The sequence below is a fragment of the Dipodomys merriami genome, unplaced genomic scaffold (genome assembly GCF_024711535.1).
Source record: "Dipodomys merriami isolate MVZ:Mamm:240054 unplaced genomic scaffold, mDipMer1.0.p SCAF_19, whole genome shotgun sequence".
Classification (NCBI taxonomy): Eukaryota; Metazoa; Chordata; class Mammalia; order Rodentia; family Heteromyidae; genus Dipodomys; species Dipodomys merriami.
Window position 1 is genome coordinate 25,734,107 of NW_027203270.1, and position 22,731 is coordinate 25,756,837.

The 22,731-nt window shown below is 49.8% G+C and overlaps 2 protein-coding genes across 6 annotated transcripts; one reads left to right on the plus strand and one right to left on the minus strand.

Annotated features, from left to right (window-relative positions):
• Nucleotides 1-36: 36 nt before the first annotated feature.
• On the plus strand, nucleotides 37-2,172 carry Coa3 (cytochrome c oxidase assembly factor 3). The gene is made up of 2 exons (XM_070027973.1): nucleotides 37-295; nucleotides 1,649-2,172. Exons 1-2 carry the CDS (start codon nucleotides 82-84, stop codon nucleotides 1,753-1,755), a joined length of 321 nt encoding a protein of 106 aa, XP_069884074.1. The 5' UTR covers nucleotides 37-81; the 3' UTR covers nucleotides 1,756-2,172.
• A 531-nt stretch (nucleotides 2,173-2,703) lies between these two features.
• Wnk4 (WNK lysine deficient protein kinase 4) lies at nucleotides 2,704-22,260 on the minus strand. Of its 5 annotated transcripts, none has more exons than XM_070027964.1 (19): nucleotides 21,600-22,260; nucleotides 19,978-20,150; nucleotides 18,845-19,065; nucleotides 18,400-18,557; nucleotides 17,759-17,847; nucleotides 17,450-17,666; nucleotides 14,785-15,049; nucleotides 14,470-14,591; nucleotides 14,203-14,261; nucleotides 13,985-14,102; nucleotides 13,646-13,762; nucleotides 5,606-5,743; nucleotides 5,071-5,122; nucleotides 4,386-4,981; nucleotides 4,225-4,285; nucleotides 3,700-4,117; nucleotides 3,412-3,611; nucleotides 3,205-3,302; nucleotides 2,704-3,059 (listed from the first exon to the last, which is right to left on the minus strand). In XM_070027964.1, exons 1-19 carry the CDS (start codon nucleotides 22,212-22,214, stop codon nucleotides 3,015-3,017), a joined length of 3,762 nt encoding a protein of 1,253 aa, XP_069884065.1. In that variant the 5' UTR covers nucleotides 22,215-22,260; the 3' UTR covers nucleotides 2,704-3,014. The 5 variants fall into 5 exon arrangements, with proteins under 5 accessions (XP_069884065.1, XP_069884067.1, XP_069884068.1 ...); XM_070027966.1 differs by having other exon boundaries at nucleotides 3,247-3,302; nucleotides 4,386-4,984; XM_070027967.1 differs by having other exon boundaries at nucleotides 2,704-3,098; nucleotides 3,247-3,302; nucleotides 4,386-4,984.
• Nucleotides 22,261-22,731: the final 471 nt, after the last annotated feature.

Genomic DNA, 22,731 nt, shown 5'->3' on the forward strand with positions numbered 1-22,731 from the left:
CCCAGAACCCCTCGCGTTAACCAAGGACTACGATTCCCATCGAGTCCAGCGCCGAGAGACTGCGAAGGGCAGTGCAGCAACATGGCGGCGCCGGGAGCTGGTGAGCCCCTGGGTGCGAAAAATGAAAAGGCCCCATTCGCTCAACGCATCGACCTGACGCGGGAGAAATTGACTCCAGCACAGTTGCATTTCATGCGGCAGGTGCAACTTGCCCAGTGGCAGAAGACGCTGTCACAGAGGCGGACCCGAAACATCGTGACCGGGCTTGGCATCGGGGCCCTGGTATTGGCTATTTGTATCCGTGCTGGTTGTACTGCATGTGGAAATGGGGCAGAGGTACATAAGTGTGTAGGAGAGTTGAGCCAGTTTAATGTAGGATTAACTGGGGTCAATACCCACCTCTCTCCCTCTCTCCCTCTCTCTCTCTCTCTCTCTCTCTCTCTCTCTCTCTCTCTCTCTCTCTCTCTCTCTCTCTCTCTCTCTCTGTCTGTCTCCCTCCCTCCCACCTCCCTCTCCTTCTCCCTCTCTTCCCTTCCCCCTCTCCCTCCCTCCTCTTTTGCAAGTCCTGGGGCTCGAACTCAGAGTCTGGGCACTGTCCCTGAGCTGCTTTTGCTCAAGGCTTGCACTCTACCACTTGAACCACAGCACCACTTCCAGCTTTTTCTGTGTTTGTGGTACTGAGGAATCAAACCCAGAGCCTCATGCATGGAAGGCAAGCACTCTACCACTTAGCCACCTTCCCAGTCACCCGCCCCCCCCCCCCCCCATCTCTTAAGGCTAACATTCTACCAGTTAGAGCCACAGCTCCACTTCCATTTTTCTGGTGGTTAGAGATAAGAGTCTGCCTGGGCTGGCTTTGAACCCCGATCCTCAGACCTCAACCTCCTGAGTAGCTAGGATTATGATATGAGCCACCAGCAGCTAATCTTTCTTTCTTTCTTTCTTTCTTTCTTTCCTTCCTTCCTTTCTTCCTCTCTTTCTCTCTTTCTGTCTTTCTTTCTTTCTTTCTTGTAGGTCATAGGGCTTGAACTCTGGGCCTGGGTACTGGGTACTTCAGCTCAAGACTAGCGCTCTACCACTTGAGCCACAGCGCCACTTCTGGTTTTCTCGTGGTTAATTGGAGATAAGAGTCTCAAGGACTTTCCTTGCCCGGGCTGGCTTTGAACCATGATCCTCAGATCTCAGCCTCCTGAGTGGCTAGGATTACAGGCATGAGCCTCCAGCACCCAGCTGGCTAACCTTATTTCTTTTTTTCTTTTTTTTTTTTTTGTCGGTCGTGGGGCTTGAACTCTGGGTCTGGGCTCTGTCCCTCAGCTCTTCAGCTCAAGGCGAGCGCTCTACCACTTGAGCCACAGCGCCACTTCCGGCTTTTTTTCTTTTTGCTTATGTGGTGCTGAGGAATCGAACCCAGGGCCTCCAGCATGCAAGGCAAGCGCTCTACCACTGAGCCACCTTCCCAGCCCCTGGCTAACCTTATTTCTAAGGTGTGCTCTTTTAATATAATTTAATAGTAATAATGGAGTTGAGGTCAGGATTCAAAAAGAGCAGAGGTCAGGACTCCAGAATCACTGACTGGGGAGAATAACAAGTGGTATAGGCAAAGAGAATGTCCCCATTTGCAAGCAATTTCCTAAACGCATTTCTCCAGATGGTTACACCTTCTACTCAGTATCCCAGGAGCATTTCCTAGATGAACTGGAAGATGAAGCCAAAGCTGCCCGAGCCCGAGCTCTTGCAAGGGCATCTGGACCCTGAAATCGGTGATTATTACATATCTTCAACCAACTGGAGACCCTCACATGGTGGATGGTGCCCTATGACCCTATTGAAATTGGTTGGTTGCTCACATCATCTCTGGCCCAGTTACTAACTTTGGAGCATGATCGAGCCCAAGAAGCTAGAGACTGTGCAATGTTGGCCACTATCAACAGAACATTTCACATTTCACATTTCACATGCATTGTACTGTCAGAGTCCTCTCCTTTGTTTCTTGTTTGAGATGTATGCAGCCTTGGCTTTTCTGTAACTTTCTGCCTTTGTGATTTACTCCTTTCCTCCCAGGGGCCCAACTGTAATGGGAGTGGGTGTGGCAATTTTTGGGCAGTGGTTGGAGTGTAAAGTGGGAAAGACAGGGTCAAGTTAAGAATAATAAACTGAGTCATATCTCCTGAAGCCAAGCTAATGTGTGGGGGTGGAGAGAGACACATGGCACTTCATGCTGGAAAGCTCCATGGGCAGTAGCTACAGTTGTGGCCTTGCCCCAGGTAGCTGTAAATGTTTAACTAGAATTACTTTTTCCGTGAGATCTTTCCACCTGATTTGAGAGAGAGAATACTGGGCTGTTTGAGACTGAACTAGGGGAAGGAAGGTCACTCTTCTGCCCTCTATCCTCAAGAACACACTCTAAGGCTAACTTCAGTGCCTTTTCCCATCTCCAGTTAGGGGGATGAAGACTAAGATGAATAATTTTCATTCTTTTAACTTTCACTGGTGCTTGCCTATACAGACCTAGAGTTGGGTCTGGAGGGTATCTTAGCCTGGCCAAGTGGATCATTGGCCTTACAGTTTCCTCATGACTTGGTGGCAGGAAGCCAGCAGGCTGGGCAGATTCCACCTTGTCTGCCATTGTGGAAGGAATCCTTTCTAAGTCTTTCCCTGCTTCACACCCACAAGTCTTTGTTCCCAGTTCCTAAGGCATGACTTAATAGACTCACATCCTTATTTCCAGTAATTTTTTTTATTGTCTGCTGCTAATTCTGATATTGAGTACACCTACTCTCCCAGCTGGGAATGGGCCCTTAAGAAGCATCTAGGCTTGGGTGGGATTGCTTAGTGGTTGACCCTTGGCCGGGGAAGGGATTGCAGGTGAATTCAGTAGGCTGCAGAACTGGCACTTCCAACACAGGAAATCGTTTTTACATGTTTGAGTCTTCGGTGTAATACAGCCACACTCTTCATACCCTTTGACTTTCTCCCCCCTCAGTTCTGGGGTCTTCCTTGCTGAATTGAGTTGGTCAGAAAAGCATCAGACTCTGAGAGCACAAGCGCCGTGGTGGGCCCTGGTATGGAGGAGACATATAGCTTCTGTTCTGATTTCACTAGAGGAGGAAAAAAAATGCTAAAGAAATCTCCAAGATGGGAGGAAGGTGAAACTGCTGCCGGTTACCATTCCCTGGGCTCTCCCTCTCTCGGGCCCGCCCTCACCATCCTGCCAATATCCCCGGCGAATGTCACCCCCTTGCTTGCCCGCTGCTCCTGGGAGCCGGTGCTGCTGCCACTCAGAGAATTCCTTCGCATGATGCCTGGGAGCAGGATGGGGAGGGAGAGCACTAAGTGAGGGAAAGGGGCAGACCCCGTAGGGCCTGGAAGAAAACCAAGTCAGTAGATGAAGCTAGGTGTCTGCAGTCTCACCAGGGCCAGGGGGCTCAGAGCGCTGCAGACTGTTGCGGCGGGAGGTGGGGAAGCTGCCCTTGGAGAGGCGGCGCTGACGGCTGGAGAGCATGGCAGCAGGAGCCACGATACCAGGTGGGGGCTGCTTCCCAAGCCGGGTATACAGGTCCTCAATTTCCTTTTTCTGTAGTGTCTGTAGTGCTTCCACTTCTGACAAGTGCCTAGGGGTGCACAAGGACCATGAGAGGGCTGGCCACATACTTTGTTCTCCCAGTTTCACCTCTTACTCTGCCATCTACCGAGACTCACTTTTGCCGAAGATTCTGCAGCTCAGCCCAGAATTCTTCATCCTCTCCACTGCTCTCTGACTCCTCACTGCTCAGACACAGGCTGCTATAGGAGTAGTTCATCCACACTGGGCTGGGATGGCTCAGGGGTGGGGAGCTGCACCCAGCTCCAGGTTCCTTCCCATAGTCACCATTCTCATCCACTCCATCTCCCAGGCCCTCAGCTGCACGGTCACTCTCAGCCAGAGCCTCCCTGGTCTCTGGCCTGCCTCCAGTGCTATCTTCTGTGTCTGAGCTCTCTGAGGTCTCTGAGGTCAGGTGAGGGGTTGGAAGTTTTATAGAACTGGAGAAAGTTGGGGATGGTGGTTGAAGGAGAAGAGACTCAGCTGGTTCCTTGGATGAAGTCACTTGGAAACGCCCAACAAGTTGGGGCTTTCCCTCTGTAGGGAGACAAGGAAGGGAGGCATGGAGGATGGGAGAAATCTGGAAAGATAGGAAGCAGGTTGGGGGTAATAGCCAGGAGTTGGTCACTGATCAGAGGCCTCACCTTCAGAGATGGGCGCTAGTCTTCCTTCACTCATGAGTGGCTGAACAGGATTTGGGGAAGCCTACAAGATATGGATTCATGAGATGGGAAATAATCCAAAATGGAGCCACTGAGTCCCCCTCCCTCTACATCAAGTCAAGAGGACTTGGTTTCCTACTCACCTCATTCTCCATCTCAGCTGTTTGGGGTAAAAGGCTCTCCTGACCATAAGGAGCAAAAGGAGGGGGAGAGGGAAGGGGCAGGCTAGGCAGAGGACCAGGAACAGATGGGGGAGCCTGGGAAAGAAGTCCAGGGGAGGGGGCCAGCAGAGACTGGGCCACAGTCATCACAGCCAGAGAGAAGGCACTAGCCAGGGAGAGGAGAGGGGCTGCTGTGGTGGAGGGGAGTGGTGGAGGAGAGGGACAGAGAGGAAAAGAAGGACTAAGAGTGACCTGAGAACTACCTGGAGAGAATGGAGGTGGAGAACTGGTGGAGAGAGAATTCAGGGGATATGGAGAGGATGGATATGGAAACTCAGATGCATTGGGAGAGAATGGAGGTGGAGAGCTGGGGAGGTGTGGCAAGGGACTAGGGGGGATCTGGGAAAATAGGGAGGGGCTAGAATGACAAGGTGGAGAAGTGATAGGAAACATAGGGACTGGGAAGATGGGGGCTCCAGGGGAAAATGGGTTTCCAGGAGACACAGGAGTTCCAGGAGAAGATAGGGAGGTGGAGAAGGCTGCCCAGCTCTGTTCCAGGGAGGTACTGCTCTGGAGTTCTGCTATGGAGGAAAGAGTATTGAGATTCCAGTCCTCCGTACCTTGTACCCTTCCCAGCAACCCAGCAGGGTTAGAACTCAGTACATACCACTGGATGGGTCAGGGAGGGAGCCTGGGAGGGCAGGCAGTGATGCTGACTCCTGAGGGGAAAAAAGGGACCCCCCAGTCACAGAGGGAAAAACTGAGTCGTAGATGGAAAGTTTCAAGCTGGGATTCTTCAGCTAGGACCTGTGAGCCTTTAGGACTCCAGACGTGAGTGTTAAGGAACTCAAGTATATATGCTGAAATACTTAGGGGTGAAAGGAGCATATGACCTACTAATTTGCTCTCAAGTGATCTAGAAGGGTAACATGAATGCATACAGAGAAAAGCTAGTCAGAAAACACCGTTGGCAAATCTGGGCAAAGGGTATTCAGAAGTTCTCTCTATGATGATTGCAACTTTTCTCTGCAAGTCTGAAACTATTTCAAAATAAGTAGCTGAAAGTATGCATTCAACACATTTTTCTAGACCAAAGTGGGTAATAGCCACTGTTTTACAGTTCCAGAGATGAAAAGGAAACAATCCAACTCCAAGAACTGTTGAGGGCAACTGTTTCTCCTGGAGATGTCCAGAGGCCTGACCTGGGGGGTTAGTGCATCTTCAGCAACCTCGGTGGCACCAGTGTCTCTCTTCAGCAAGGTTTCCACTCGCTGGATAATCTCCCGGATCCGGCTCAGGAATCCATCTCGCTCAGAAGGCAAAATGAACTCATTATATACCTGGCAAGGATCAACAGAATGGGGAGGAGTCTTGGTTATTTCACTCATCTCTACCATCTGCTCCTGCTCTAAAAGCAGCCATTCAAGCTAGGTGTGGTAGTATATACCTGTAATCTCCAGCACTAAGGAAATAGGAGGATTTCAAGTTTGAGGCCAGCCTGGGCTATACGGTGAGTTCCAAGGGTTAGGGATGTAGTTCAGTGGTAAGAGCTCTTGCTTAACCTGAAGCACATCCCCAACACCACAAACAAAGAATCAAAGCTGGATGTCAGTGGCTCCTACTTGTTAATGAATGCTAGCTACTAGGGAAGCTGAGATCTGACTGTTGCAGTTCAGACACCAACACACACACACACACACACACACACACACACACACACATATTTACACAAAAAAAATTCATATCACTCCTTCTGCCAACTACCAACCTAAAACAGGTATTGACTTAAATATCTGTTGTGTGACAGTGTGCTGTGTAGTTCTTAGCAGGAAAGGAACTAACATTCCTACAATGTATCTACATATCAATGCTTTAAGTATCATCTTTTTTTTCCCCCCCTCTGGTCTGGGGCCTGAACTCTGGGCCTGGACGCTATCCCTCAGCTATTCAGCTCAAAGCTAGTGCTCTACCACTTGAGCCACAATGCCACTTCCAGCTTTTTCTGCTTATGTGGTGCTGAGGAATCCAATCCAGGGCCTCATGCATGCAAGGCAAGCACTCTACCACTGAGCCACCTTCCCAGCCCCTTAAGTATCATCTTTTAACACCAACAACTTCCTGGTATCTATATGAACACCCTCATTTTAGAGATAACCAAGGCTCAAAAAAGTTAATTTCAGGGTGCCCAAGATCACAGGATTTGAATCCAAGCCTACAGAAAGCCAGAGCCTGAGTTCTTTCTACAGGTGCCTTGCATGGTTTTGGATACAATTCCTGGTCTCATAGGGTTTGCACCAGCACACATGCCTGGTGCCCGTGGCTCACGCCTATAACCCTAGCTACTCAGTAGGCTGAGATATGAGGATCAGGGTTCAAAGCCAGCCTGGGCAGAAAAGTCCATGAGATTTATCTCCAATTAACCACCAGAAAGCTGAAAGTGGAGCTGTGGTTCAAAGTGGTAGAGCACTAGCCTTGAGCAAAAGAGCTCAGAGACACTACCCAAGCCCTGAGTTCAAGCCCCATGACTAATAACATCAACAAAAGTCAAATGGTCACCTAAACAATAAAAATTTTATTTATACAATAAATAAAATAAAATAGGGAAATAAATGGTACCCTCCATGAATACTCACTGAATATCTACTCTATGACATGCATTATGCTAGGTACTATGAAATATGTGGAAGCATGAAACAAGGTCCTAGTCTTCTTGAAACCCAAAATCTAATGGAAGAGTCAAATACATAACATACTGCAAGTCACCCTGTGATAGGTAAGACAAGAACCCTACCAGCCGGGCGCTGGTGGCTCACGCCTGTAATCCTAGCTACTCAGGAGGCTGAAATCTGAGGATTTCGGTTTAAAGCCAGCCCCGGCAAGAAAGTCCAAGAGACTCTTATCTCCAATAAACCACTAGAAAACAGGAAGTAAGTGGTGCTGTGGCAGTAGAGCGCTCGCCTTTAACTGAAAAGCACAGGGACAGGGACCAAGCCCAGAGTTCAAGCCCCACGACCAACAAAAAAAAAAAAAAAAAAAAAAAAGAACCCTATCTAGGGTGAGTATAAAAATACTAGAAATAAGGCTGGGCTCTAGTGGCTCACACCTGTAATCCTTTCTACTCAGGAGACTGAGATCTGAAGATCACAGTTCAAAGCCAGCCCAGGCAGGAAAGTCCGTGAAACACTTGTCTCCAATAAACCACCAGAAAACTGGAAGTGACGTTGTGGCTCAAGTAATAGAGTGCTCACCTTGAGCTGAAGAATTAAGGGACAGCACCCAGGCCCAGACTGCAAGTCCCATGACAAAAAAAAAAATACTAGAAATACTATTGGACCTAGCATGTCATATTTGCAAGATGAAAACTTAGAGATCTATTTGACTACAATATGAATATGCTGAATCTACAAAACCATACATTTAAAAATGTATAACTCAAGTAATAATGCATCTGCCTAGCAACTCTGAGGCCCTGAGTTCAAACACCAGCACCACCAAAAAAATAGTTAGAATGGTAAATTTCATAATGTTTTTTTATTTTTCTAAAATTAAAAAAAATGCTAATGGGGCTGGGAATGTGGCTTAGTGTTAGAGTGCTTGTCTAGCATGCATGAAGCCTTGGGTTCAATTCCTCAGTACCACATAAGCTGGAAGTGGAGCTGTGGCTTAGTGGTTGAGTGCTAGTCTTGAGAAAGAGCTCAGCCACAGCGCTCAGGCTCTGAGTTCAAGCCCCAGGACTGGCAAAAGAAAAAAAGGTAAGCTGGCCATAGAAGCATACACTTCTAAGCTAGCCACTCAGAAGGCTCCTAGATAATCAGGAAGATTTCAATTCGAGGCTAGCCCAGGCAAAAAGTACACAAGACCCTATTTCAATTAGAAAAAGCTGGATGTGATGGTACACAGCATTGAAGAAATTGTAAATAGGAGGATTGTGGTCAAGGCCAACCTAGGCAGAAAGCAAGACCCTATTTGAAAATATAACAAGAGCACAAAGAAGGGGTAACAATGCTTGATAGGAAATGTACTCATTACCTTACTCATGTAACTAACCCCTCTTTACAATAAATAAATAAATAAAATAACAGCAGAAAGGGACCAGAGATGAGGTTCAAGTGACAGAGCACCTGCCTAGTGAATGCAAGGCCCTGGTTCAAACTCCCATACTGGAAGAAAAAAAAAAATATGAGGGGCTGGGAATGTGGCTTAGTGGTAGAATGCTTGCCTAGTATACATGAAGCCCTAGGTTCATTCCTCAGTACCATATAAACAGAAAAAGCCAGAAGTGGTGCTGTGGCTCAAGTGGTAGAGTGCTAGCCTTGAGCAAAAGAAGCTCAGGGACAGTGTCCAGTTTCTGAGTTCAAGCTCCAGGACCAGAAAAAAATAAGTAAATTTAAAAAAAAAAGCTGGCTGGAAAGTTGGCTCAGTGGTAGAGCGCTTGCCTTGCATGCCTGAGGCCATGGGTTCGATTCCTCAGCACCACATAAGCAAAAAGAAAAAAGCTGGAAGTGGCGCTGTGGCTCAAGTGGTAGAGCACTAGCCTTGAACTGAAGAGCTGAGGGACAGCGCTCAGACCCAGAGTTCAGGCCCCACGACCGGACCCAAAAAAAAAAAAGCTATTGCCAGACACTGGTGGCTCATGCCTGTAATCTTAGCTACTCAGGAGGCTGAGATCTGAGGGTCATGGTTCAAAACCAACCCAGGCAGGAAAGTCCATGAGACTCTTATCTTCAATTAATCACCAGAAAAGCAGAAGTAGTGCTTGTCTTGAGCTGAAGAATTCAGGGACAGCGCCCAGGCCCATAGTTCAGGCCCCATGACTGACAAAAAAAAAAAAAAAAAAAAAAAAAGCTATTATTTCAGTAAGAGAGCAGATCAAACCCTGGTAGGGCAGAATCTGACACTATTTTCTTTTTTTTTTTTTCGCCAGTCATGGGGCCTGAGCTCTGGGCCTGGGCGCTGTCCCTCAGCTCTTCAGCTCAAGGCTAGCACTCTACCACTTGAGCCACAGCGCCACTTCTGGCTTTTTCTGCTTATGTGGTGCTGAGGAATCGAACCCAGGGCCTCATGCATGTAAGGCAAGCACTCTACCACTGAGCCACTTTCCTAGCCCCAGAATCTGACACTTTCACCAGACAGTCTTTGAAGCTGAACCTTAAAAGCAGCCTTTTATTGAGGACCTACCACATGTAGAACTGCTCATGCATTATACCGTATTATATCAGAACATCTCTGCAAAACAAGTATTATCATTTGATGAGCAATGGAGGCTCAAAGAGGTTAGGAAACTTGCCTGAGGGGCTGGGGATGTAACTCAGTGCTAGTGTACTTGCCTAGCATGTGCAAGGCTTCAGGTCTGATCCCTAGCACTGAAATCTGAACTCAGGTATTAATGAAAGTCTAATCTATCTTCTGTTCATCAGAAAGAAGAGAGGAGAGCAGAAGACAGTTTTAAAACATTTGAGGAATGGCACATTCTGAAAATCAGATGCTGGAAGGGCTCTGGCTTTTTAAGACCCTGCTTTGTAATTTGAATCCCACTGTATAACCACAAGTAGCGGCTAGACATTTTAGGGTGAAAAGTATCAAGATCAGATCTAAATCTCAGGAACACTGCTTCAGAAGAGTGGATGTAAGGACAGAGAAGAGGGGGAAGGATCCTGGGTTCAAGGATAGGATTGCGTAGGATGTGTAGGTTCTGAATGGACAGAAAACTCAAGAGATGATATCCCTGAACAGATGGAGGCAGAGGCAGGCTGGAACTCAGCTTTTCTAGAAGAACATTCTGAAACCAGTGTTACTGGAAGAAAGATTCTGAAAGAGTCAAGAGGCTTGAAAGAAAGTGATAAGCCAATGTCAGGTGCATTATTTTTTTTTTTTTTTGTCCTAAACATAAGGTGATAGAGGAGCTATTTAAGAGAGCTGATGATGCCTCATGGTTTTTGTTTTTTTTTATTTTCTTTCCTTTTTTTTGTGCCTGTTCTGGGGATTTAACTCAGGGCACTGGCACTGTCCCTGAGCTTCTTTTCCTCAAGGCTAGCACTCTACCAGCTAAGCCACAGCTCCACATCCAGATTTTTCTGAGTGATTTTTTTTTTTTTTTTTTGTCGGTCCTGGGGCTTGAGCTCTGGGCCTGGGCGCTGTCCCTCAGCTATTCAGCTCAAGGTGAGCGCTCTACCACTTGAGCTAAAGTGCCACTTTCAGTTTTCTGGTGGTTTGTTGGAGATAGGAGTCTCACGGTCTTTCCTGCCCAGGCTGGCTCTGAACCACGGTCCTCAGCTCTCAGCCTCCTGAGTAGCTAGGATTACAAACATGAGCCTCCAGCACACAGCTGTCTGATACTTTTCTACTCCCATCACCCTACAGGCTGGTATCTACTACCCCACTCTATTGGAAATGGCCACTCACAAAAACCTATATGTGTGTGCTAAAATTTGAACTCAGGGCTTCATACTCTTTTTCTTTTTTGGGGGGGTCCAGTCGTAGGGCCTGAACTCTAGGCCTGGGCACTGTCCCTCAGCTCTTCAGCTCAAGGCTATAACTCTACCACTTGAGCCACAGTGCCACTTCTGGCTTTTTTTTTTTCTGCTTATGTGGTGCTGAGGAATCGAACCCAGGGCCTCAAGCATGCAAGGCAAGCGCTTTACCACTGAGCCACCTTCCCAGCAGGGCTTCATACTCTTGCTTAGCTTTTTCACTCAAGGTTGGCACCCTACCACTTACACCATATACCTCCACTGCCAGCTTTTTTGCTGGTTAATTGGAGATAAAAGTCTCTCACGCCGGGCGCTGGTGGCTCACGCCTGTAATCCTAGCTACTCAGGAGGCTGAGATCTGAGGATCGCGGTTCAAAGCCAGCCCGGGCAGGAGAGACCGTGAGACTCCTATCTCCAATAAACCACCAGAAAACCGGAAGTGGTGCTGTAGCTCAAGTGGTAGAGCGCTCACCTTGAGCTGAAGAGCTGAGGGACAGCGCCCAGGCCCAGAGTTCAAGCCCCACGACCAACAAAAAAAAAAAAAAAAAAAAAAAGTCTCTCAGATTTATCTGCTTGGACTGTCTTTGAACCCTGATCCTTACAACTCAACCCTTGAGTAGCTAGGATTACAGGCATGAGCCATGGGCCCCTGGTTCATAAAGACCTAATAAAATCCAGTGTTCAAGCTTACCATATGACACTTCCTTGAAAGTCCTCAGTTTTGTTTTGTTTTTGTTGTCTGTGGTGGAGCCTGAACTCTGGGCCTGGGTGCTGTCCCTTAGCTCTTCACCTCAAGGCTAGCACTCTACACTTGAGCCACAGTGCCACTTCCGGCTTTTTCTGCTTATGTGGTGCTAAGGAATCGAACCCAGGGCCTCATGCATGCAAGGGAAGCACTCTACCACTAAGCCACCTTCCCAGGCCCAATTACTCAGTTTTTTAGTAACATCTTCCTACCTTTCTGGCACTATCTCTGTGTCCTTCGCTGCCTTGTTGCCCCTTATGCTCTTCCCTTTCTAGAACAGATAATATCCACTGAGACAATCTCAAATCCTCTATGTCTCTGATCTTGCAGTCCTGTTTCTTCACTCTCAATTCTGTATCAACAACTTTTTTTTTTTTTCGGTCGTGGGGCTTGAACTCTGGGCTTGGGTGCTGTACCTGAGTTCTTCAGCTCAAGGTGAGTGCTCTACCACTTAAGCCACAGCACCACTTCCGGTTTTCTGGTTGTTAATTGGAGATAAGAGTCTCCCAGACTTACCTTCTTAGGCTGGCTTTGAACCCAGACCCTCAGAGTGATTAGGATTACAGGCATGAGCCACCAGCACCTGGCTTGTATCAATAACTTCTAAGTCCACTTCTCTTTATCTCTGTCTCAACTCACATCCCACCGCTGTGAAGGACCTTGTCTAACCACTACTCAAGCTCATTATGATCCCTGAAAAAGACTAATTTCTTTTCCAATTGCCCTTCTCATTGGATGGTTTACTCCTCTTCCTTCTTCCAAACTAAAAGTCGTCCTTGATGTCCCCTCTTCTTAACCCCTTATCATATCAACTCAGCAAATATTTGTTGGGATATGTACTGTACTACTTCAATAGGTTGCTAGATTACAGAACAACTTATTTTCCTGAATCAGCCCTCAGATTCCTGCCTTCTTTTCCTGACCCTATAATCCATTTTCTCCTTCAACACATCTACATCTACATCTGGCTTCTTTTGTTCACCTCCCAGCTGGATTCCCTATGGACAATCCCCTCCCATGTTCCATGTCTGAATGGTCTTTATAAAACCTATTCTCATCATGTTACATTCCACCTAATGCTTAAGATAATAAATGATCTAGGGCTGGGAAGGTGGCTCAGTGGTAGAGCGCTTGTCTTGCATGCATGAGGCCCTGGGTTTGATTCCTCAGCACCACATAAGCAGAAAACGCCAGAAATGGTGCTGTGGCTCAAGTGGTAGAGCCCTAGCCTTGAACTGAAGAGCTGAGGGACAGCACCCAGGCCCAGAGTTCAGGCCCCATGTCCAGACCCCCCCCCCCAAAAAAAAAAAGATCTGTTGCTAGGTGCTAGTGGCTCACATTTATAATCCTAGCTAGTCAGGAAGCTGAAATCTGAGGATCAGGGTTCAAACCAGCATGGGCAGGAAAGACTTTTATCTCCAATTAAACATCAAAAAGTCAGAGTGGTGCTGTGGCTCAAGTGGTTGAGTAAAAAAAAAAAGATACTATATGATCTGTGTCCACTCTAACTGCCCATATATACCTCCCATACTTTCCTGTAACAGCCCTTACTTCCAATGGCAGTGGTTTCTCATGAAGTCTTTCCAGTGCCATAATCCAAGTCACCCCCTACTTGCAATGTCTTATGCTACACTTCTGGATAGGCATGCTCTTACAATCTTTTTCTACTTCTCTTACCCATGAATCAAGACTGATGAGTGGGAAAGTCCCACTCCTTCCCCTGCTGTCCTGGCCAATCCTTTATCTTCAACCACAGTATCACATTTCTACAAACACCTCACACACACAGCACTTATCACTACCGATGTCAGTCTCAAATTGCTCCCAGCTGAGGAGCCAAACTTAACTGGATAAACAGAAAATCTCCCCCCAAACAAGGATGAAATATCTTCAGTCTCACCATTCTAAGTGGTGTCAATGAGTATTTTATAAACCCATGGGATTGGGGTGGTCCTGCCTCAGTGGACATCTTGTGGCAATGCTTGTCCAGTATCCAATTACTATGTTCTCATCTCTCTCCTTCTCACCATGGCAGCTGCAATCTCTTCTGGGCTGTCCCCATCCAGATCGAACCGGAAGGTCACCATCTTGCTGTTGTGGGTCTGAAGCTGGCATTCAACCACTCTGTCATTCTGGTCTGAGACCTTCGGAGTCAAAGTCAGGAGAGGAGGAGGTCAATGCCCCGGTCTTCATCATGTGTAATGGTGGCCAGAACAGACTTGGAGAGTAGACTCTACCCCCAAAAGTTCAGTACTAGAAATTAGACAGGCTGCCTCACTGGGTACCAACACATACTACTGCTCCTCCCCCTGACAGTTGCCTTCTGGCCCTGTAGATTATTCTCCATCTCCTCTGCCCCTCCTTACACTAGTGACCCGAAGCCGGGATCGAGGTCTGCGCCGGAGATTCTTCCCTGGAGGTCTCCTCATCCGTCCCATACCTTCTCCCATGTCACTGAGGCCCGGTGCTGCATCTGAGGCATAACTAGAAAAGGGCAAGGAGATAGGTATGCCTGACTAGACACTGGGATCTCAGCACTCCCTATGTTCCACTCTGGTACCCTCCAACTCATACCAGAACATACCTGTCCCCAGTAGAAAAGTCACTGCCAGGGCCAGATCGTGGAATGGACAAAGCAAAACCCTGAAATAGGATAAGAGTTCATGAGATCAGGGGACAATAGTTGTTGGGATCCAAGGAGATGGTGGTAAGAATGCTCAGAGGACTAGGGAGATAGATCTGGAGAAGATTAGGACAAGAGTGGTAGACTTTTAGGGACATAAGGACAGATTTGGGGAGAGGTGTCACAGGATGATAATAGTCACTGTCTTGTCACGTAACCCCTTCTCACCGAGGGCAGGCACAGATGGGACTCCGCTGGGCTGGGTGGCACCACCACAGGGGGCTGAAGGGCAGGGTCTGAGGCATCCAGGAAGCCAGAAGAGCTGAGGTAGCCATCAGTCTCACAATCAGCTGATGAAGGAGGAAACAGATCAGAATAAATAAATAGACCTGGAGGTGGCTTGAGTGAGCAAGGAGAGAGCTGTGGGAGAGTTCTTCCTGAGAGGGAAGTCAAGGTAAGTATCAGTGTTGCTAGGTCAGACTTTGGTGAGGTGTCAGAGGCTGAATGTTCTGGGATCCAAGTCCCAAGGTCTGGGTAACTTACAGGTGGTAGATGAATAGCTGGCATGACGGAAGAGGAAGGACTGGTGCTGGTCTGCCTCTGGCTCCTCAGACTCAGTGGGGAAGGCAGTGGAAGGACCAGGAGCCATGGAGGCAGTTGCTGGTGGAGGCCCTGGCTCTGGTGGGAGGGCCTCCAACTCTCTAGCTTTTCGAAGCTTCTCACGCTTTCGCTGGATGGCAGCAACCCGTTCACGAACTGCACGAGCCACTGGCTGATAATCAGCTTCACACACCAAGCCCAGGGCTACCTGGAATCAGGAAGGTGAGGAAGACAATTTGGAGCTCCTCAAAAATCAGGACACCTGGGGCTGGGAAGGTGGCTCAGTGGTAGAGCACTTGCCTTGCATGCATGAGGCCCTGGGTTCGATTCCTCAGCACCACATAAGCAAAAAGAAAAAAGCCGGAAGTGGCGCTGTGGCTCAAGTGGTAGGGCACTAGCCTTGAGCTAAAGAGCTGAGGGACAGTGCTCAGGCCCAGAGTTCAGGCCCCACGACCGGACACCCCCCCCCCAAAAAAAAAGTCAGGACACCTTGAGACCTCCAAGGTTTGGGAGGAAAATAAAAATAAATACAGATTTAGGAAGAAGGAAACTGGTAGCAGGGTTTGTTAATGATCACATTGATTTCCCATTATCTTGGTTAACTAGTGACTCCTAACATTAGAATCATTAAATCCTGGGCTGGAAAGGTGGCTCAGCGGTAGAGTGCTTTGCCTGGGTTCGATTCCTCAGCACCACATAAACAGATAAAGCCAAAGTGGTGCTCAAGTGGTAGAGTGCTAGCCTTTAACTGAAGAGCTGAGGGACAGCTCCTAGTCCCAGAGTTCAAGCCCCATGACCAACAACAAAAAAAGAAAGAATAATTAAATCCTGTTAATAACATTGTGTTATAGTCCTTTTTTTTTTTTTTTGGAGATGGAATCTTGGTGTGTAGCTTAGTCTAGCCTCAGACTCTCAATTTTCCTGCCTCAGCTTCCTGAGTGCTGGGATTACAGGTGTAAAGCACCTGCCCCATCTGGCTTATATAGTTATTCACCCATTTTAGAGAAAAGAAAATTAAGTGACAAATTCATGATTACACAGTAAATCAATGGTTTCAATGTATGTGGGAATGGGGGTGACAATATCTAGTTGCCACAACTAGAAGGTAGGTGCTACCAAATCTTTTAGGCAGGACCTAGCATCTGCTGGGTGCTACTGTCCTGGGTGCTAGTGTCTCATCCTGTAATCCTAAATACTCAGGAGGCTGAGATCTGAGGATTGCAGTTCAAAGCAATTCTTTGGGCAGAAAAGTCCCTGAGACTCTTATCTCCAATTAACCATCAAAAAGCCAGATGTAAAGTGAAGGTATGGTTCAAATGGTAGAGCACCAGTCTTGAGTGTAAAAGCCAGGCAACAGAAGAATACAAGGCCTTGAGTTCAAAATCCAGACCTGGCAGAAAATGAGGAGGAGGAAGAAGGGTAAGAGGGGGAGGAGGAAGAGGAGGAGGAGGAGGAGAGAGGTTGTTCCTAGCATCCTACACTATCCAGCATATTACCCAAACAAAAATGCCAATAGTGCCAAGTAACAATCCATTATAAGTACTGGGCCAGTAGTCAAACATACTCTCAGGTTCTTGACCCATCACTGATGATCTTTGCCCTCGAAATTTCAGGTTCTCTACTGAGAATCCCACACTTCCCCCACTGAAGACCTTCCTGAACCAGGTCCCAAGCTTCTGTCCCAGCATCCTCTACCTCCCCATATATTGTCTCCACTTATGTCAGCATCCATCCATTGTCTCCTCTTCTCACTCACTTCAACCTCTAGCCTTGTTGGGTAAGTCAAGCAAGTGGGGCAGGGTAATGGGATCTCAACTCTGAATTACTTGAGTTTAAATCCAGCTTTGTGACTTATTATTCACTTGAGACCTTGGACAAGACAGTCAACCTCTATAAATTTGCGCTTCCTCATCAATGGAATAAAATTATCATCCATGAAGGATTGGTAGCCATGATCAAATGCACATGGAAGTGTTTTTAAGCCTTGGAAAATCTGGCTATTAATGAGTTCCTATTGTGAGCTGAGTACATGAAAAATCAATTTTAAAAAATACACTCTTTGCTTTTAGGGAGTTTACAGTATAGTGGAGAAGGAAGACTGGAATGTATAAAAAAAATCAAGACCCACGGCTTGGGGCTGTAATCAAGGGCCCAGTGACAGGGAAAGAAGTATTTTAACTTTGACTCTAAAGCGAAGGCTTGTTGAAATCGGAAACTTGCCAACGCTTGGCAACTGGTTTTATTTGAAGTCCTAGCCCTCCGTGGTTCTGATCACGGAGGAAGAAAAAGAAGGGGGAGATGGAGAAAGAAAGGGAACAACAGAGACATTGGTTAGAAGAGCGATCTAGGATAAATACATCAGCAGGAGGTAAATCAAAAGAGGTGGAAGGGTTCCAGGCTCTGCCAAGGAATATTGCGCTGCCCCATGCGTGGATGAATGGGCAGAGGGAAGGAGGGGACACCTGCAGGCGTGCCATTAGGGTGTAGAGGGACCTCACAACCATTCTAGTGCCCCTACCTCGTCAGGCTGTCCGGTTCTGGTCGATGGAGGTGTTTTGGATAAACGTTTTACACAATCGGCCACAGCGTAAAGCTGTCTTCTACTCACCATCTCCTGTGCCACCTCCTCTGCCGCGTCCCGACCCAGCTGGAACAGGAACTCGATGGCCTGGTTGTCCCTCGGGCGCCCCCCACGCCGCGCATCCTCCATCCGCAGCCAGAGCTTGAGGCCTGGCTTCTCGCCATCATCCTCCTCCGCCAGCTCCACATGCACGCCGCGCTCCTCGCGGAAGAAAGCATGGGCCAAGAGATCCTGGATGGTGAACCTGGGGACCTCAGGACAGTGAGATGAGCCTGTTTCCATCCATGCCTTTTTCTCCCACCCCTTTCCCCCTCCAGCTCTATCCCTATACCCCACCTCTCATTCTTATCCGTGCGAATGCAGCCTTCAATGATCTCCTTCACCTCTGGCATCTTCACTTTGTAGAAACTGTTGGGCTTGGTGCCCTGCGGGGAAGGGGGTGGGGGTGAGGTAGAGGAGGGGATTGTAAGAGGCCACGCGGGTCTTCTGTGTGTCCCAACTTTCTCAGCTTGACACCTCCACCGTCCCCGCAATGCAGTAAAAGTCGCCAAAGCTTGGCGACTAGGATGGAAGATTTCATTTCAAACCCCAGTCTCCAGGCATAGTGTGACCTTGAAACAAGGCTCCTGCTTAAAGAAACAAAAATAAAAACAAAACAAAAACGCAGGGCAGAACTTTTGCCACGCTCACTTCGAGGGGCAACTCGAAGGATTGGACAAACTAGGGTTCAAAAACAATCATAAACTCTTGGAAGCACTACACATTATTATTACTATTATTATTTCTAAAATAGCTTGTACTGGGGGAGGGAGGCATGAGTGTGCATCCTGAATTCTTCAGGGTTCACCAATGTATCTCAGTGTCTAGTCAATCTTTGTAACAGTAAAAGGCATTCAGGGCTGGCTGCTTGGAGCAGAAAGCGGGAGAAGCATCTGGAATCCCTTCCTCCACCGGGCCCAATCCCCACCCCCTCTCACCGAAGTGACCTTGCGGTAGATTTGTGCAGCATTCTGGCACTCGGAATAGGGATACTCTGAGGTAGCCATCTCCAGCATGCACATGCCAAATGCATACACGTCCACAGCCTCGTCGTACTTTTCTTCGTACATCTCGGGGGCCATGAATTCCGGGGTCCCTATAGAATCCACAACAGGCTTCAGGCTGCTGAGCCTTCCTTCAGGCCTGGTCCCTCCACTTGGGCATCCCATGGGTCAGGCAGCCCAGGGGGAAACCCCAGGAATTCTGGAGTGCAAGTGACTAACCCTGGCCTTACAGTGTGTATTGGGGTCCTCTCAGTATCCCTATGGTCTCCTAGTTCCATGAATGGAGAAGGGAAGGGGGTCCTGCAGAAGGGAAGGGGGTCCCAGGTTCTCAGGTGTATAGGAATGTAGTAACGGCAAGGACCCTCCAGGAGGGACGCACCAATCACGCTCTTGGCAAAGGAAGCACGCTTAAGAGTGGCCAGGCCCAGATCCCCGATTTTGACAGAGCCTGTGGGGCCGGTGATGAAGACATTGTCGCACTTGAGGTCCCTGTGCAGGATGGGAGGAACCCGGGAGTGTAGGAAATGAAGGCCCCGTAAGATCTGGCGACTCCAGCGCTGAAGGACCCGGGGCTTCATCTCTCGAAACCGCCTCAAGTACCTAAGAGAGGGGAGCATACCTAGGATCATTGTGGTCCCTGCTGGAAAGTTCCCTCTGACCCATTCTTGACATTGTCTCTGCATCCTTTGCCCTCAATTTTCTAACCTACGTCTTTGCAGGGCCCTTGAGAGAAAGGGGGTAGGGTAATTGAGTAGATAGACATGGGGTTACAAAATTATTTTGGTGTAAATTTGCAGATAGGGCTACAGCCAAGGTGCTGTGGGAACAGAGGAAGGGATGACTAACTGTCTCAAGCATGGGAGAGGGCTTCACAGAGGAAATAACTTTTCCGTTTTGAAGGAGGAGTACAAGTTCAAGGGTGAAGAGGGGACGGGATGGAGACTTTCCAGGCGGAAGGGACACCATGCTCAAAGGCACAGACAGTTGCAAGGGACAAGGCTGGGTGGGAGGAATGCCCGGGGATTCTTTGTTTGGAACTTAGGCTGAAGAAAGATGAAGTAGGATCCTATGGACTTTGTAAGTTAGCCAATGTGGACTTTATCCCCAGGACTGTGGGAAATCTTGCAGAGATTTTAAGGAGCAAGTCAGAAGGTCAGATTTGCCCCTGGAAAAGATCCTCATCTCCAGGAAGATGGGGTAGATCTAGGAAGGGCAGAGCCCATAAAATTGCTTAGGTCAAGGAGGTGACAGCAAGGTGGGGCCAAGGATAGAGTGGAAGCCCAGTGGGAAGAGAGATCAGTTTTGGGGTAGTGGCAGAGCTAAGACACCCCAGTTTTCAACTGCCATTCTGAGTGAACATTGTCATCCCTCCATCCAGCCAATCTGATAGGAGGGGGATGGTAAAACTGATTTTAGACAAGGGGTATAAGGAGTTTTGAGGAGACTGGGACCGGTTTAGGAAGCAGTGGAGAGACGTCCCACCCTCTCCCACCCACCCAGGCCAGAGCTCACGTCTTGAGGGTGCCCGAAGTCATGAGTTCCGTGACCAGCACGATGCAAACCTGGCCCCTCAGTACCGACTTCCAGGAGTCGTAGAAGCGGACAATGTTGGGGTGCTGCAGCCCCTTGAGCATCTCCACCTCCTCCGAGAAGCGCTGCCGCTCTGCTCGAGATAGTTTCCGAGTCTGTGGGATGGGTAATGGGGGGGGGTGCGTCAGACCCAGACCCTCAAGGAAAGGGCTGGGGACTAGGAGTAGAGCAGGGGCGGGGGGGGGGGGGGGGTTGCGGAAGGATGAGGATTGGAGTCCACCGATGTGGTCGAGTTGATGAGATCACTCCCCTGAAAGGCTGCACATCCCCAAGCTCCTGGTCCTTTTGGGTTGCTCTACAGATACACCCATGCTGGGCCAGGGTCGGCCCCCTAGAACCTTTTCTGGATACAAGCGTCTTTATGCAGCCCGGTCCGGGAACCTGGAACTCAATAGCGCCTTTGTGGCCGTCCTGGCCGGCCGCGGGGTAGGAGGGGGGTGCCTGGGGGCCGGCAGCGGGCAGGCAGGCAGCAGGCGGACCGCGGGCAGAGAATTGGGGCCGCCAAGGGGTTGGCCCCAGAAAGTAGGAACTGGTAGATTCAAAAAGAAGGCGGAGGATTGGGGAGTAAGGTACAGAGAAAGAAAAGATCCAGAACTAGGCACTAAGAGACCGCCTCCCCCCATGGCTGTCCTGCTCCCTCCCTGTCCTCCCCCCCTCCCCAAGATTGGCCGCTTCTCCTGGACTGGCCTACAGCCTGGGGCGTGGCATTGGCAGGCGCAAGGGCTGAGACCCGTGCCAGGGCCAAAGTGAAGGGACTCTTCTCCCAGGCTTTGTCCTCCAGGCTGGATCTGAACTTTCTGGCTCCCCGATGGAAGGAAGGACCCAACCACCATCTTTCTGAAGTTCAAGAGCTTAGCTAAGGCCTTTGGATCTGGGAGGAGACAGCTCAGGTAGGCAGAGGGTAGAAGCAGGAGTGATCTCAGAGCTGGAGTTTCCTGTCCTCCCTCTCCCTGCAGCTGTGGAGAAGTCCAGAAGTCTGCACCAGAAGGGGCCTAGGAGAGCACCATTCTGCCACAAGTACCTGCCCCCCCCCCCCAAAAAGAAAAATCCTTCTGCAGGTGGAAATGACCCTGGCCCAGCTCCTGCCTGCAGTATCCCAGTCTCTTCGTCTACGAAGAGGACGGAGGAAGAGCAAGAGGATCAAAGTTGCAATTTCTGGACTTAGGGGAAAGAGAGAGGTAGAAACAGACAGTAGGTACCTAGGGCAGGAAACTGGTGGGGCCAGTTCCCCACAGATCTAAACTGGCTTTCCCACCCAATTTCTCATCCTGTTTTCCAACTCTCCGGGATTTGTAAGACTTGGAAATGAGAATGTTCATGCGACCATGAACAGTCTAAGGTGGGGAAGAGCCACCAAATACTGTCTGCCTGGGTTTCTCCTTTTGATCCCACCCAGAGCCAGACAGCTGATCCCTGCAAGGACAGGAAGACAGGTGGCAAGAAACATACATCTTTCCCTTGATGCTGTTGACCCGGTCTCCCTTCCTAATACCTCCACAGGGTCCCAACCCTGGAGGTGCCACTGAGGGGGCGCCCAGCCGCACCTGCAGCTCACACCAGGCCACCTCTACCGTGGTGTCGGTGTCTAGCCCTCGATACACGGTCTTGAAGGAACCACGTCCAATCTCGATGTCAAATTTGAGGTATCGGCCGTCTGGGGACGTTGCCACAGCCTGCGTCTCTGTGTCCTCCTTTTCTTGCTGCTCGCGGCGCCGCTCCTGGGCCGCGGCGTCTGGGACCCTCGGGGGCTCCCCCAGCCCCGGGGCTCCTGTAGATCCCTTGAGTTCAGGGCGCACGGGATCTGTCGCCTCCACAGAATTCCCTCCAGTCCACGTGCCCTCAGGGGGCTCTTTGGAACTGGGCGGTGGGCTTTTCGTGGGGCCCGGACAAGCGGAGTCCGGAGGATCGGGGGGTTCCGGAACGGGCGAGGTTGGCTGAGACCAAGAGCTCAGCAGACCCAAGTCGACCGAGCTGCGGCGGCTAGGGCGGGACGAGCGCGGCCGGGGTTCTGCCTTCCCGGAGAAGCGGCGCGCGCGGCGAGGCGGGGGTCCCAGGCGGGGCGGCCCCGAGGGGGCGAGGAGCTGTAGAGGCCGCAGGGCCAGGTCAGCCTCCGTCTGGGACATGGGGACCGTGGTCTCTGTGGTCCTCGGTGCTAGCATAGGGAAGGGCCGGGCACCACAGCCTGGAGTGGTGGCGGGACTGGCGGACCGATCGGGTGCGCAGCTCTGGCTGAGCAGCTGGGGCCCCAACCCCTGGCTGGGCGGCCCGGGACCCCGCCCCCGGCCCCGCCCTCACCCCTCAGGGCCGCCCTTTCGGAGCCAGGACCTGCCCGGAGCCAGCCAAGAGCCCAAGCCTCTGCTGCCGCCACGCGCCCTGCTCTGCCCAGAACCCGCTTTCCGCCTCGCAAGAGCTGAGTGGTGAAGCGGTGGCGTCACCTCCCTCCCGCACTGTGTCTGCAAAACCTGTTTCAGGGCAGGAAGATGACATTGCGGCAGGGAGAGGAAACAGTGGCCATGGCCCCCAGACCATGGTCCTGGGGTGTGTAGTGGGAGGCCACCACCGGCCTGTACACCCTAGATAAGCCAGCACTACCCAGTCCTAATCTGCTGGAGTAGCCCCAAGCTGAACAGAGGTCAGTGGAATGGCAGTTTTCTGACTTTGGTCTCTCCGGACTGC

Coding starts and splice junctions, on each gene's coding strand:
- Coa3 (XM_070027973.1), top strand. CDS start 82: ATGGCGGCGCCGGGAGCTGGTGAGCCCCTGGGTGCGAAAAATGAAAAG. Junction 296..1,648: donor GGCCCTGGTATTGGCTATTT/GTATCCGTGCTG, acceptor GCATTTCTCCAG/ATGGTTACACCTTCTACTCA.
- Wnk4 (XM_070027963.1), bottom strand. CDS start 22,214: ATGCTAGCACCGAGGACCACAGAGACCACGGTCCCCATGTCCCAGACG. Junction 5,744..13,645: donor AAGAGATTGCAGCTGCCATG/GTGAGAAGGAGA, acceptor GATCCTTGCCAG/GTATATAATGAGTTCATTTT. Junction 5,123..5,605: donor AAGATGCACTAACCCCCCAG/GTCAGGCCTCTG, acceptor TTTTCCCCTCAG/GAGTCAGCATCACTGCCTGC.